The 13,896-nt window shown below is 50.2% G+C and overlaps 1 protein-coding gene across 3 annotated transcripts in view; it reads right to left on the bottom strand.

The window, feature by feature from the left end:
- Positions 1-13,896, bottom strand: part of LOC140385400 (serine incorporator 1-like) — a 161,526-nt gene that overhangs the window by 5,374 nt on the left and 142,256 nt on the right. For all 3 annotated transcript variants that reach the window (XM_072467508.1, XM_072467510.1, XM_072467509.1), the window contains 2 exons: positions 10,516-10,684; positions 1,240-1,455 (listed from right to left, as the gene is read on the bottom strand). In XM_072467508.1, the coding sequence (XP_072323609.1) occupies positions 1,240-1,455; positions 10,516-10,684 (385 nt within the window). The remainder of the gene's footprint in view (positions 1-1,239; positions 1,456-10,515; positions 10,685-13,896) is intronic.

Genomic DNA, 13,896 nt, shown 5'->3' with positions numbered 1-13,896 from the left:
AGGCCTGTCAGCATTTATGGACAGAGAAACAGAATTAATGTTTCATGCCCGTGGGCGGGATTTTCCAGCCGCGCTCGCCCGGCGATCGGAAATTCCTGCCCGAGGTCAATGGACCTTTACATGGTCCAAGCCCCGCCCGTGGCGATCTTGCGGTGGGCGCAGCTGAAGAATCCAGCTCCGTATGACTCGCCATCAGAGCTAAAGAGAGCAAAAAATGTGATTTTCTATTGTTTAAGAGAGGGTAGAGCAGAATAGAAAGTCTGGGATGGTGGGAGTTCAGGAGAGATTTGAGCAAGATATCATGGACACAAGAACAAAAGACAAAAGACATGTATGTGTCTGTCTGCTATTTTGGCAAATCGTAATGTTTAACCCTAAATATAACGTCCTGACATTTTGAGTTGTAACTCTGATGCCTCATTTGGAAACTTGGTTGAATTACTATTTATGATTAGTAAGAAGTTCTCACACACTAACAACTCAATGATTAGAAATATTCTTTGTTATGAATTGCTAAAAGGTTTGTGACAATGGAAAACACTTGCAATGTATTCATTGAATAAGTGTACGCTAATTACAAGATATTTTAGTCACTTGTAAATGAAAAGGAAACCCCTTGGGCCAGAAAAATGGACATTGCAGTCAGTGAGAAATGAAAAATCCAGCAGTGAATGGTCTAAAATATAAAATATAGATTCGTAAACTCACTAATAAAAATGGTAAATACGGCCCTGAACTTTGGAGTCCTCGCTCTTCAACTAGAAATACAACAGAGCAGGATTTACACCCACCTGAGATAAAATAGCTGAAATCTGTCCCAAATCAAATATTGGAAAATTACCGTGGGAGGTCCATATCTGTACAAGTCAAATGGAAGTTTGAAAAATTGGTGCAGCATTTGTAATTCTATTATCTGAGTGAGTAATCCATATAGATTCAAACTGAAAGTGTTTGTTTTGTTTTCATTTCTGTTAAGGGAATTGTTTCTGTCAGTTTTTTAATGTAAATGGACTAATGGGAAGTCTGCTGCCTTCTGAAGGCTGACTGTCAGATTGCCAGCTCTCAGCTACTGTCCTTACTTTACGTGTAATCCCTGGGCTCACCAGAAATTGTATCCCTTTCCATGGACAATTCACCTGGACTGTGCCCTTCCAGACTCCAGTGAGTTTGGAGCCTACATTTTGAATGTTAAGATTGTGTCTGAAGGTGGCGCTTCAATTGTGATGTTTTTGCTCTTACCTGTGCCAGTTCGTTAATGTCATCATAACGTACATGGAGGCCAGAAAAAGTATAAAGTGGAAAAATGAGTAACTGTAATGAACTCCTTCCTTTTCGTTGTCTTGAAAGCGATGCACTTCCTCACAGCCTTCCTGTATTGATACGTTTTCCAAAGATCCAGTGTCAGGATTATTGATGGAGTGGCTATGCCTCTGTGTGCAGCTGCTTTTCCTAATGCTAACAAAATGTAACATCAATAGAATTAGTTTAAAAATCAATGGTTCACATGTTTAATAAACTGTGAGTCTAAGATACATCAATAGAGGCTTAGGAACATAGGAAAGTACAAATTGGAAAAGAATGCAGTCCAGCTGACAGGTTCCATATGTTGCTATCCTCCGTACCTCCATATATCTCAAAAATCTTCCTCTATAACATTGTTCCACCAGGTCTCCCTCACTGGGCAGTCTTGTACCCACATTTGTTATCCAATTGTATAAAACGCCTTTCAGTGACAGGGACGTACAAAAGGTGATTCTCCGCCTAAGAACCCGAAGGTAAGCTCTTTTACCCCAAATATCCCCTAGAACAGAGAAAAAAGCATCCCCTCACCCTATACAACAGCATCACAAGATACGATGCTGAGCAATGGTAGCTCCAGGGGCCGCCAATAGGCAAAATGCGGTGGAAGCCAAGAGAAGCGAGTGACCAAAACGCCGGCCATTCCAGAGCAAGGGGCCAACAAGCCAAACACAGGGCTCCCCCTCACCAGAGGGTGGATGGAGAAAGTTCCTCACAAGGGAGGTAAGGGAACTCAGGATAGAGAGAAAGATCGATATCAAAGCGGCGGTCAAGGTGGTGGCCAATGAGGCCCTGGCCATCATGCAGCTGGCCCTGGACAAGGCAGCAAAACAACTGGAGGCCCAGGGGAATACCATCAAGGAATTGGAAAGAGCCTCAATAGATCAGAGTGATCGGATCATTGCCCCATAGACGGAGGTAGCGAGATTGGTGGCGGCACAGGGGGGTCCAAGGAGGAAACTAGAGGACCAGGAGAACAGGTCACGGCGCCAAAATCTAAGAATAGTGGGCGTGCCGGAGGGAGCCAAAGGCAGACTATGTGGTCCAGATGCTGGGAAACCTGGTGGGAAGGGACAGCTTCCCCAACCCGCCATATTTGACAAAAGTCGGCATAATCTTCCTCCAAGAGACACACCTGAGGGAGAAGGACTGACTGTGGGTAAGAAAAGGCTGGGTGGAACAGATGTACCATTCCTGCTACAGGACGAGAGCTAAGGGGGTAGCCATACTACTGAATCGGAGGACAATGTTCACAGTGACAAGGTCGTTTACAGTCCCAGGGGGATGGTATGTCATGATCAGCGGTGTCCTGAACGGGGCACCTGTGGTCCTGGTCAATGTATACGTTCCAACTGGAATGACACGGTGTTTAAAGAAGATCATGGCGGAACTCTCCAACATAGACACCAATCATGGGGGGGGGCGGGGGGGGGTGGGGATTTTAACCGCGTACAGGACCAATGGTCGGAGAGATCAAACCCCAAATCGGGGAAGACCTCAAAGCTGTCAAAAGAACTGAACGCATTTATGGAGCAGATGGGGGCAGTGGACCCATGGAGGTTCACACACCCAGGGGAGAAGGAGTTCTTCTTCTCCCAGGTACATCAGGTATACCCGCGCATCAACTTCTTTGTAGTGGAGAAAGCAGTGCTTCCAAGGATAGTAGGAGAGGAATACTCCATGATCGTAATCTCCGACCATGCTCCACACTACATGGATGTAAGGTTGGAAACAGGCCGTACCCAACGCCTCCCATGGACACGGCCCTCCTTGCCGATAAGGCATTTTGCGAAGAAAATATCACAGGCCATAGACGGGTATATTACTAAAAACCAGAAGGGTGAGGCAGACTAGTAACCGGGCCAGAAAAGGTCAACGAAGCATTCAAGGTCTTCTACTGGGGGTTGTACACCTCTGAGTCCCCTGTAGGGGATACAGGGATGAAACTGTTCCTCGACATGCCAGCCATGGAGGAGGATAGAAAACAAGGGCTGGAAGTACCATTAGAGCTAGGAGAAGTCATGGAGATGGGAAGGCCCCGGGATCAGACAGATTCCTGGCGGACGTCACAAACGATTTGTGCCAGCACTGGCCCTGGACCTGTGGGAGATGTTCACAGACTTGTTAGCGAGAGGCGCACTGCCACCAACGCTAACACAAGCCTCAATATCGCTGATACCCAAGAAAGACAAAGACCCAACGGAATGCAGGTCTTATAGACCCATCTCGCTGCTCAATGTGGACGTGAAAATACTGGCCAAGGTCCTGGCCAAGCAACGGGAAAACTGCGTGCCAGAGGTGGTCGCAGAGGATCAGATGGGCTTTGTTGAAGGTATGATGTGGAGATACCGGCGTTGGACTGGGATGGGCACAGTAAGAAGTCTTACAACACCAGGTTAAAGTCCAACAGGTTTGTTTGGAATCACTAGCTTTCGGAGTGTAGCTCCTTCATCGGGTTGTTAAGGATATGTGGTAAACCACTGTTGCACCTGTATTAAGTGATGTAAGGTAGGACCTGTACTACAGATTCGCCGGTAGTACCTGCCTGCTGGCTCCGCCCAGTATGCGGAGTATAAATATGCGTGTCCTCCATTCAGCAGCCATTTCGCCAGCTGCTGTGGGAGGCCACACATCTTAGAACAATAAAGCCTCAGTTGTATCCAACTCTAGTCTTTGTTCAATTGATCGTGCCTCAATTTATTGCTCTAAGATTTTCTAAAAGATGGACCTCCGAATCAAACCAGATCGCTTGCAGCTGGATCCGCATTCAAGCGACACCAAAAAGGACTTTAATCACTGGCTAGCTTGCTTCGAGGCGTACATCAACTCAGCGACCACCCCTGTTCTGGAGGCTCAGAAGATACAGATCCTGTACTCAAGGTTGAGCTCCAACGTGTTTCCGCTGATCCAGGACGCCCCGAACTACACCGACGCCATGGCGCTCCTCAAAGAAAACTACACACAGAAAACGAACACGCTCTTCGGCAGGCACGTACTCGCCACTCACTCTCAACTCCCTGGTGAGTCCATAGAAGACTTCTGGCGGGCCCTAATCCCACTCGTCCGGGTCTGTGACTGTCAGGCTGTTACGGCCACTGAACATTCCAACCTTCTTATGCGGGACGCATTCTGAACGGGGATTGGGTCGGACCTCAATATGCCAAAGACTGTTAGAAGGGGCCACGCTCGACCTAGCTGAAACAAAGAAGCTAGTGCTCTCCATGACGGTTGCCTCACGTAAGATACAGGCCTACCCCACCAACCGCACGGCCCACCCCTCCTACCCCTCGTGGACCCCACAGATGGCCGCCCCAGCGGGGGCCTTACCCAGCCAGTACGCCTGCGCCACGCGCCAGCCCGCACATCTCGGGGGTCCCCAATGTTACTCCTGTGGCCAGCAGAAGCACCCTCGCCAACGCTGCCCGGCCCGCGCTGCCCTTTGCAAGGCTTGCGGCAAAAAGGGGCATTTCGCCGCGGTGTGCCAGGCCCGCGCAGTCGCCGCTATCGCCCCCACCCCCCTAGCCTACACACAATGGGTGCCGCCATCTTCATCTCCCCGGACCACGCGCAGCCAGTGGGCGCCGCCATCTTCACCTCCCCGGACCACGCGCGGCCAGTGGGCGCCACCATCTTCACCTCCGGGGGCCACACGCGGCCAGTGGGCGCCGCCATCTTCACCTCCCCGGGCTACCCGCGGCCAGTGGGCGCCGCCATCTTCTCCCCCCCCAGTCCACGTGCGGCCCATGGGCACGGCCATCTTGTCCAACCTCCGCAACGTGCGGCCAATGGGCGCCGCCATTTTGTCTCCCGCAGGCTCTTCAGGAGCCGCCATCTTGTCTGCCCCACGGGACATGGACACCGACAGCATTCCAGGACCTGGGCCCCCGAGGCTCCCCATCATCCGACTTCAGCGACGACCAACCACGACTCGTCTCAGTGACGATCGACCAGTCTCGTCCGCACAACCTGGCCACCGCATCAACCAGTGTGAAAATCAATGGCCACGTGACCTCTTGCCTGCTGGTCTCCGGGAGCACCAACAGCTTCATACACCCGGATACGGTAAGGCGCTGCTCCCTCGCAGTACACCCCGCCAACCAAAGAATTTCCCTGGCCTCCAGATCCCATTCTGTCGCGATCCGGGGGTTCTGCACGGTTACACTCACGGTCCAGGACGTAGAATTCAGCGGCTTCCGCCTCTACGTCCTCCCTAACCTCTGTGCTGCCCTACTACTCGGCCTGGACATCCAGTGTAATCTCCAGAGCCTAACCCTCCAATTTGGCGGGCCCCTACCACCCCTCACTGTGTGCGGCCTCGCGACCCTAAAGGTTGATCCGCCTTCCCTCTTCGCCAATCTAACCCCGGATTGCAAACCCGTCACCACCAGGAGCAGACGGTACAGCACCCAGGACAGGACCTTTATCAGGTCCGAGGTCCAGCGGCTGCTTCGGGAGGGCATTATCGAGGCCAGCAACAGCCCCTGGAGAGCCCAAGTGGTAGTCGTTAAAACTGGGGAGAAACACAGAATGGTCGTGGACTGTTGCCAGACCATCAATCGGTACACGCAGCTCGATGCGTACCCCCTCCCACGCATATCTGATAGGGTCAATCACATTCCACAGTACCGGGTCTTCTCAACGATAGACCTCAAATGCGCCTAACACCAGCTCCCCATTCGTAAATCGGACGTCCATACATTGCTTTCGAGGCGGACGGTCGTCTCTATCACTTGCTCAGGGATCCCTTCGGCGTCACTAACAGGGTCTCGGTCTTCCAAAGGGAGAAGGACCGAATGGTCGACCGGTACGATTTGCGGGCCACCTTCCCGTACCTAGACAATGTCACCATCTGCGGCCATGACCAGCAGGACCACGATGCCAAACTTGCCAAATTTCTCCACACCGCCACTCTCCTGAACCTCACCGACAACAAGGAAAGTGCGTGTTCAGCACGAACCGCTTAGCCATACTCGGCTATGTGGTCCAGAACGGAGTTCTGGGGCCCGATCCCGACCACATGCGCCCCCTCATGGAGCTTCCCCTCCCCCACTGCCCCAAAGCCCTCAAACGCTGCCTGTACTACGGCCAGTGGGTCCGAAACTATGCGGACCAGGCCCGCCCACTCATTCAGTCCACCCATTTTCCCCTGACGGCCGAGGCACAGCAGGCCTTCACCCGTGTCAGAGCCGATATCGCCAAGGCCGGGATGCACGTAGTAGACGAGACACGGCCTTTTTAAGTAGAGAGCGACGCATCGGACGTCGCCCTAGCCGCCACCCTCAATCAGGCAGGCAGACCCGTGGCATTCTTCTCCCGCACACTTCATGCCTCAGAAATTCGGCACTTATCCGTCGAAAAAGAGGCCCAAGCCATCATTGAAGCTGTGCGGCATTGGAGGCATTACCTGGCCGGCAGGAAATTCACTCTCCTCACTAACCAACGGTCAGTAGCCTTCATGTTCAATAACACACACCGGGGCAAGATCAAAAACGATAAAATCTTGCGGTGGAAGATCGAGCTCTCCACCTATAATTCCGAGATTTTGTATCGTCCCAGCAAACTCAACGAGCCCCCAGACGCCCTATCCCGAGGTACATGTGCCAGCGCACAAGTAGACCGACTCCGGACTCTGCACGACAGCCTTTGTCACCCGGGAGTCACACGGTTGTACCATTTCATAAAGGCCCACAACCTGCCCGACTCCGTCGAGGAAGTACGGACAATCACCAGGGACTGCCAGGTCTGTGCGGAGTGCAAGCCGCACTTCTACCGGCTGTACTGTGCGCGCCTGGTGAAGGCCTCCTGCCCCTTTGAACGCCTCAGCGTGGATTTCAAAGGGTCCCTCCCCTCCACCGACCAAAACACGCATATTCTCAGTGTGGTCGATGAGTACTCCAGGTTCCCCTTCGCCATCCCATGCCCCGACATGACGTCTGCCACCGTCATCAAAGCCCTAAACACTATCTTTGCTCTGTTCGGTTTCCCCGCCTATATCCACAGTTACAGGAGATCCTCATTCATGAGCGATGAGCTGCATCAGTTCCTGCACAGCAGGGGTATCGCCTCCAGCAGAACGACCAGCTATAACCCCCGGGGAAACGGACAGGTAGAGAGGGAGAACGGGACGATATGGAGGGCCGTCTAACTGGCCTTACGGTCCAGGAACCTCCCAGCCTCTCGCTGACAGGAGGTCCTCCCTGATGCACTCCACTCCATTCGGTCACTGCTGTGCACGGCCACTAACACATCCCATGAACGTCTTTTTGCCTTCCCCAGGAAGTCCACATCCGGGGTGTCGCTCCCGACTTGGCTCGCAGCTCCAGGACCCGTGCTCCTCCATAGGCACGTCCGCCTCTACAAGGCAGATCCTCTGGTGGAAAGGGTGCAATTGCTCCATGCCAACCCCCAGTATGCCTACGTGGCGTACCCTGACAGCCGCCAAGATACTGGCTCCCTCAGGGACCTGGCACCAGCAGGTTCCACACACACACACCTCTCCGGCCCGCGCCACCCTCCCTTCCCCCGGCGCTCCCTGCATTAACCCCACCAGGACCATCCGTCCTTCCCCTGCCCACGCCCGAGGATGAAGAGGATTTTGGCACGCTCCCGGAGTCACCGAACATCAGGCCAGCATCGACATCGCCGCCACCGCTCCACCTCTCCCAGCGGAACATCAAGGCACCAGACCGGTTAAATCTCTAACTGGCACCGGACTTCAAAAGACATTTTTCTTTCTGATCAAATACTGTAAATATAAATTCATTGCTCTATATAGTTCTCCACCACTCCCGCCAGATTCAATTTTAACAGGGGGTGAATATGGTGAACCACTGTTGCACCTGTATTAGGTGATGTAAGGTAGGACCTGTACTACAGGTTCGCCGGTAGTCCCTGCTTGCTGGCTCCGCCCAGTAGGCGGAGTATAACTATGGGTGTCCTCCATTCAGCAGCCATTTTGCCAGCTGCTGTGGGAGGCCACACATCTTAGAGCAATAAAGCCTCAGTTGTATCCAACTCTAGTCTTTGTTCAACTGATCGTGCCTCAGGATAAACCGCTAACATTGAACATCAGGCGCCTGCTGAACGTGATAAGGTAGGGAGCAAAGGTTAACCACCTGGGGCTCGTAAGGAGCAAGATATAAAAGCAGGCCCAACTCAGGGCCTGACAAAACAGGGGCAAAATTCTCCGGAAACGGCGCGATGTCCGCCGACTGGCGCCCAAAACGGCGCATATCAGTCGGGCATCGCGCCGCCCCAAAGGTGCGGACTGCTCCGCATCTTTGGGGGCCGAGCCCCAACCTTAAGGGGCTAGGCTTGCGCCGGATGAATTTCCGCCCCGCCGGAAAAGGCCTTTGGTGCCTCGCCAGCTGGCGCGGAAATGACATCTCCGGACGGCGCATGCGCGGGAGCGTTAGCGGCCGTTGACGGCATTCCCGCGCATGCGCAGTGGAGGGAGTCTCTTCTGCCTCCGCCATGGTGGGGACCGTGGCGAAGGCGGAAGGGAAAGAGTGCCCCCACGGCACAGGCCCGCCCGCGGATCGGTGGGCCCTGATCGTGGGCCAGGCCACCGTGGGGGCACCCTCCGGGGCCAGATCGCCCCGCGCCCCCCCCAGGACCCTGGAGCCCACACGCGCCGCCTTGTCCCTCCGGTAAGGTAGGTGGTTTAATCTACGCCGGCGGGACAGGCATTTTAACGGCGGGACTTCGGCCCATCCGGGCTGGAGAATCGCGGGAGGGGGCCCGCCAACCGGCGCGGCGCGATTCCCGCCCTCGCCGAATATCCGGTGCCGGAGAATTCGGCAACCGGCGGGGGCGTGATTCACGCTAGCCCCCGGCAATTCTCCGACCCGGCGGGGGGTCGGGGAATCTCGCCCCAGATCCTCATTGCAGTATATGGAGCAAAGGTGTGTAAATGGAGTTGAGATTCTGATCAGCCATGATCACGTTGATTGTAGGGCAGGCTTGTGGGGCTGAATGGCCTCCTCTTGGTCCTTTGCTCTTAATAAGGTCAGTTTGACACTTTGATGATGCTGGTTAAATGTTGCTTGGGGGAACAGCAGCATGGTGGTGATACCACTGGATTAATAATCGCGGGTTCAAACCCAACCAAAGCAGTTGGTGGAATTTAAATTCCACTAATTAAAATCAGGAATTAAAAAGCTAGTATCAGTAATGGTGGCCATGAAACTATCACCAATTGTTGTAGAACCTCATCTGGTTCATTGATGCTCTTTAGGGAAGAAAATTTGCCGTCCTTGACTGGTCCGGTCCACATGCGATTCCAGACCCACAGCAAATGTGGTTAATTCTTAACAGCCCTCTGAAATGGCCAGCAAGCTACTCAATTCAAGGGCAATTAAAGATGGGCAATAAATGCTGGGCTTGCAAGCAACACCCACATTCCATGAAAGAATAAAACAAAATGACACAAGAGAGCTGGTATAATAGCACAGTATAATGGAAATATGCGCATAGAAGTAATGAAGAGGCAAGGAAAACTGATCAAACTAATATTTGTGATTACATAGAATCATAGAAGAATTACAACACAGAAGGAGGCCATTCAGCCCATATTGCCATGCCAGCCCTAAGACACCCTTTCTAATCCCACCTTTCTGCACCTGGTCCACAGCCCTGAAGCTTAGAGCACTTAAGAATCATAGAATTTACAGTGCAGAAGGAGGCCATTCGGCCCATCGAGTCTGCACCAGCTCTTGGATAGAGCACCCTACTTAAGTGTGCAGATCTAAGTACCTTATAAAAGGGTTTCGGGTCTCAGCCTCCACCACCAACTCAGGCAGCGAATTCCAGACTCCCACTACCGTCTACGTAAGAAAGTTTTTCCTCCTGTCCCCTCTACACCTTCCGCCACTTATCTTGAATCCATATCACCTGGTTCTGGAATTCTCCACCAGGGGAAATAATTTTATCCTGTCCACCCTATCTCTTCCCCTCATAATTTGTACACCTCAATTAAGCCACCCCTCAGCCTTCTTTGTTCCAAGGAAAATAACCCCAACATATCCAATCTCTCCTCGTAGCTACACTTTTCTAGCCCTGGCAACGTTCTTATAAACCTCCTCTGCACTCTCTCCAGAGCGATAACGTTCTTCCTGTAATGTGGCGACCAGAACTGCACACAATATTCCAGTTGTGACCTCACCAGCATTTTATACAATTCTAACATTATATCCTTACTTTTATATTGTATATTACCTCAAATATAAGATGCAAATAAGGAATAGTGCCAAGCCAGCAATGCACTGGCTATCCCAATGAAATCCTGCACCTGAAGCATTGATTGTGTTTACAGTATTGTTGTCAAAATCAGTGCTGGGAAATGTCTGCTCAAAAAAGCTCATCATATTGGAATTACACTTGTCATCTGAAAGCAAAATAAAATTAAGAAGGTTTACTTTTACTGTGTAGTAAAATATAACTTTTAATCTTCATCAAAACTAAATTATTCACATTTGTTAATGATTCCATAATTAAAACATTCTGCCTAGAACCATTTTGTGGTACAAAGTATTATAGTTCTATTTGGACTATTTCATTTTCATTTCATTTTATTTGTACAGCAATAAATCTCTTTTCCAGTTTCAATGCCAAGGCCACAGCCAAAGAGAACAGAATACATTTGTAAAGAGCTTAATTACAAATAATAACTTCTTACATAGATGTTTTTTATATCCCTTGGAAAATGATTTGCTCGTTATAAAGCTTTAGGAATTTACTCCTGGCTAATGAAAGAGTATCCATTAAAGAAGTAAATTCCTTTTCAACAGGCTAACATAAATTCCAGTATTCTGAGTAGTTAGTTTATTAAAAAGGTCATTAGCTTAATTGTGAGAGAAATGAAACAATTCTATCTCTTTTAATCTGCTAGATATTCCTTCAATTTTAGTCACAGCACATGAAGGGCGGAATCTTGTGGGCATGACAGGAAGATCCCTGTATCTCCTCTTTATGAAAAGGCCTGGCACATCTCGTGACAATCAGGCACTTGGTCTTTTAGCGGTGGGCCTCCTCCCAAGATCAAGGACCCCGCGGACAGAGGTCCTGCCTGCCAAGAGCTTCCAGCGAATCAGAGGCCAGCAGTTCTATTGCACAGCAGAAGTAGTGGTTGTTGTTGGAATGACACCCGAGGTGTGAGGGAGGTGGAGGCTAGATATGCAGGTTAAGGGCAGAGGGGACACTCAGTGGGGAAGAACTTGGAGGAGGCATCTGAATTGGAGGCCTATGAAGCAGGAGACCATTATTTTCCTGCTCGAGGCCCAAGCAGGCTTACCTGTCAAACTTGCCGCCTGTTGCTGACATCTCTGACTGGCTGAAAAATTGTGGCAGATAGCAAGTGAAATGAAAATGAAAATCACTTATTGTCACAAGTAAGCTTCAAATGAAGTTACTGTGAAAAGCCCCTAGTCGCCACATTGCGGCACCTGTTCGGGGAGACTGGTACGGGAATTGAACCGTGCTGCTAGCCTGCCTTGGTCTGCTTTCAAAGCCAGCGATTTAGCCCTGTGCTAAACAGCCCCTACACAAATAAGTGGTCCTTAAGTGGTCATTAATTGGCCACTTAAGGGCCTCAATGACATAAGGGCTGGTAGGCCACCTGAGGTTTCATCCACCGCTACCAAATTGCAGTCATGCCAAGGGGAGGCAGTGGGAAAGGCACCACTTGAAAGGGGCCATAAAAATCTGCCCACGGGTTCTGCTAGACCATTTACTCCCATACAAGGGTGCAAATGTCTAATCTTTTGTCCTGTAGAACGATAGAGAGAATGACCAAAGCAACACAAAGGAGGGCAACAAAAGCTGTAGAAGCGAAAGAGAAAATGCTGGAAAATCTCAGCAAGTCTGGCAGCATCTGTAGGGAGAGAAAAGAGCCAATGTTAAGTCCGATGATTCTTTGTCAAAGCTTTGACAAAGAGTCATCGGATTCGAAATGCTAACTCTTGCTGAGATTTTCCAGCATTTTCTCTTTCGTTTCAGATTCCAGCATCCGCAGTAATTTGCATTTATATAAAAGCTGTAGAAGAGTCATTATGGACTCAAAATGTTATCTCTGTTTCTCTCACAACAGATGCTGCCAGACCTGCTGTGTTGTCCAGCATTTTCTGTTTACATATCAAACGGCCTCGTTCTGTGCAGTAGGGTTCCAGGATTGGGATGTCTGGCAGTAATGAATGCATTAATCTGTGGTGAGGAAATGAAAATAAAGAATGGGTGCTATTGAAACTTGAGTGGATGTGATGAGTGACATAAGTACTCTTGGCAAGACAAAGCTCGGGAGAGTATTGTACAATGTGAGTGACTACGCAACTGTACTCACTTTTTGTACCCTGGTTAGATCAGTAAATTGTTTCCTGTCCTGTTTCTAAGGCCATAAAACATCTGCTGTTCACCTCCTCAGCCTCCTTCAACCATACCGATTTGGTGAAAGCAGCAGATTTATTTACCCCAATGCTGGTGAACATTAGCTGCCTCCTCCTGAATGCACTGAAGCAGTAAGTCAAGGCAAACATCGGTAAATTTGTGTGTCAGCCTTGCTCAGCCGGAATCCATGTTCGCTAATTCTCACTGCCTCATCCTAAAACTTCCCAGCTCCTCCAAATTCCTTCTTTGAATTGCTCCTTTAAATAGTTGACTTGAGATATCACATGTATACACATTACATTCACAGTTATAGCTTGGAGTCGTAAAACACACAGAGAAATGATGTGTTGGGTGTTCTGGATCACAGACAGGTCACCAACACTTGAAGTAGTGCAACACTATTTTATTAAAAGGTTAACTATTTAAACATACTTGAACTGTGGATAAATACAATACCAGCTTTAAGTAAAGACCTTTGCCTTGGCCTAACCAGTTGATGCACTCAGCACATGGTAAATGTCTGTGTTGCAGGCTATGAGCTCTGTGCTCCTAGCTAGCTGCTACTCGAATGAGCGGGAACTCTGATGACCCCTGTCTTTATAGTGCGTGTGCTCTCACTGGTGAATGGCTGCGGTGTTGTGTATGTTGTTTGTCCCACTGTGTGTCCATCAGTGTGTGTCTGCACCATGATATACTGGTGTATATTATGACATCCCCCCCTTTTAAAAAAAAAAAATGTTCCTGCGTGACAATAAATAGTTTGTGGTGAATGTTCCTGACTACGTGTGTGCAAAATATTTACAGGACTATGTACATAAAACTAAGCTATTTACATGGGAAGGTGCCTGGTGCAGAAAACAACAGTGTGTCACACAAATAACGAGATGAACACTATATACAAACCACTCGAACGATTAAACGGAAGAACAGAACAGACCAGAGAGTCCATTAGTGCAAAGTTCACAAATTAAGTCTCTGAGGTGGGCGACGAATTCTGGTTGACCGCCTCAAGGGTGGGTCAGGAGTCCCAAGCTGAGAAGCGGGCTAGACTGCCTCAGAGTGAGGAGGATGCAGAGTAACCGGAATATCTGCATAGTTCAGGTCAGGGACAACAGGAGGGCATGGCACTGGCGGAGGATCATGTAGCGAGCACGGAACGTGACGAAGGGCACGCCGATTACGGCGCAGAATGGAACCATCCGGTAGACGAACCAGGAA

Source organism: Scyliorhinus torazame, chromosome 11 (genome assembly GCF_047496885.1).
Source record: "Scyliorhinus torazame isolate Kashiwa2021f chromosome 11, sScyTor2.1, whole genome shotgun sequence".
Lineage (NCBI taxonomy): Eukaryota > Metazoa > Chordata > Chondrichthyes > Carcharhiniformes > Scyliorhinidae > Scyliorhinus > Scyliorhinus torazame.
Note: the sequence above shows the minus strand (reverse complement) of the source record. Positions and strands in the feature narration are given on the sequence as shown.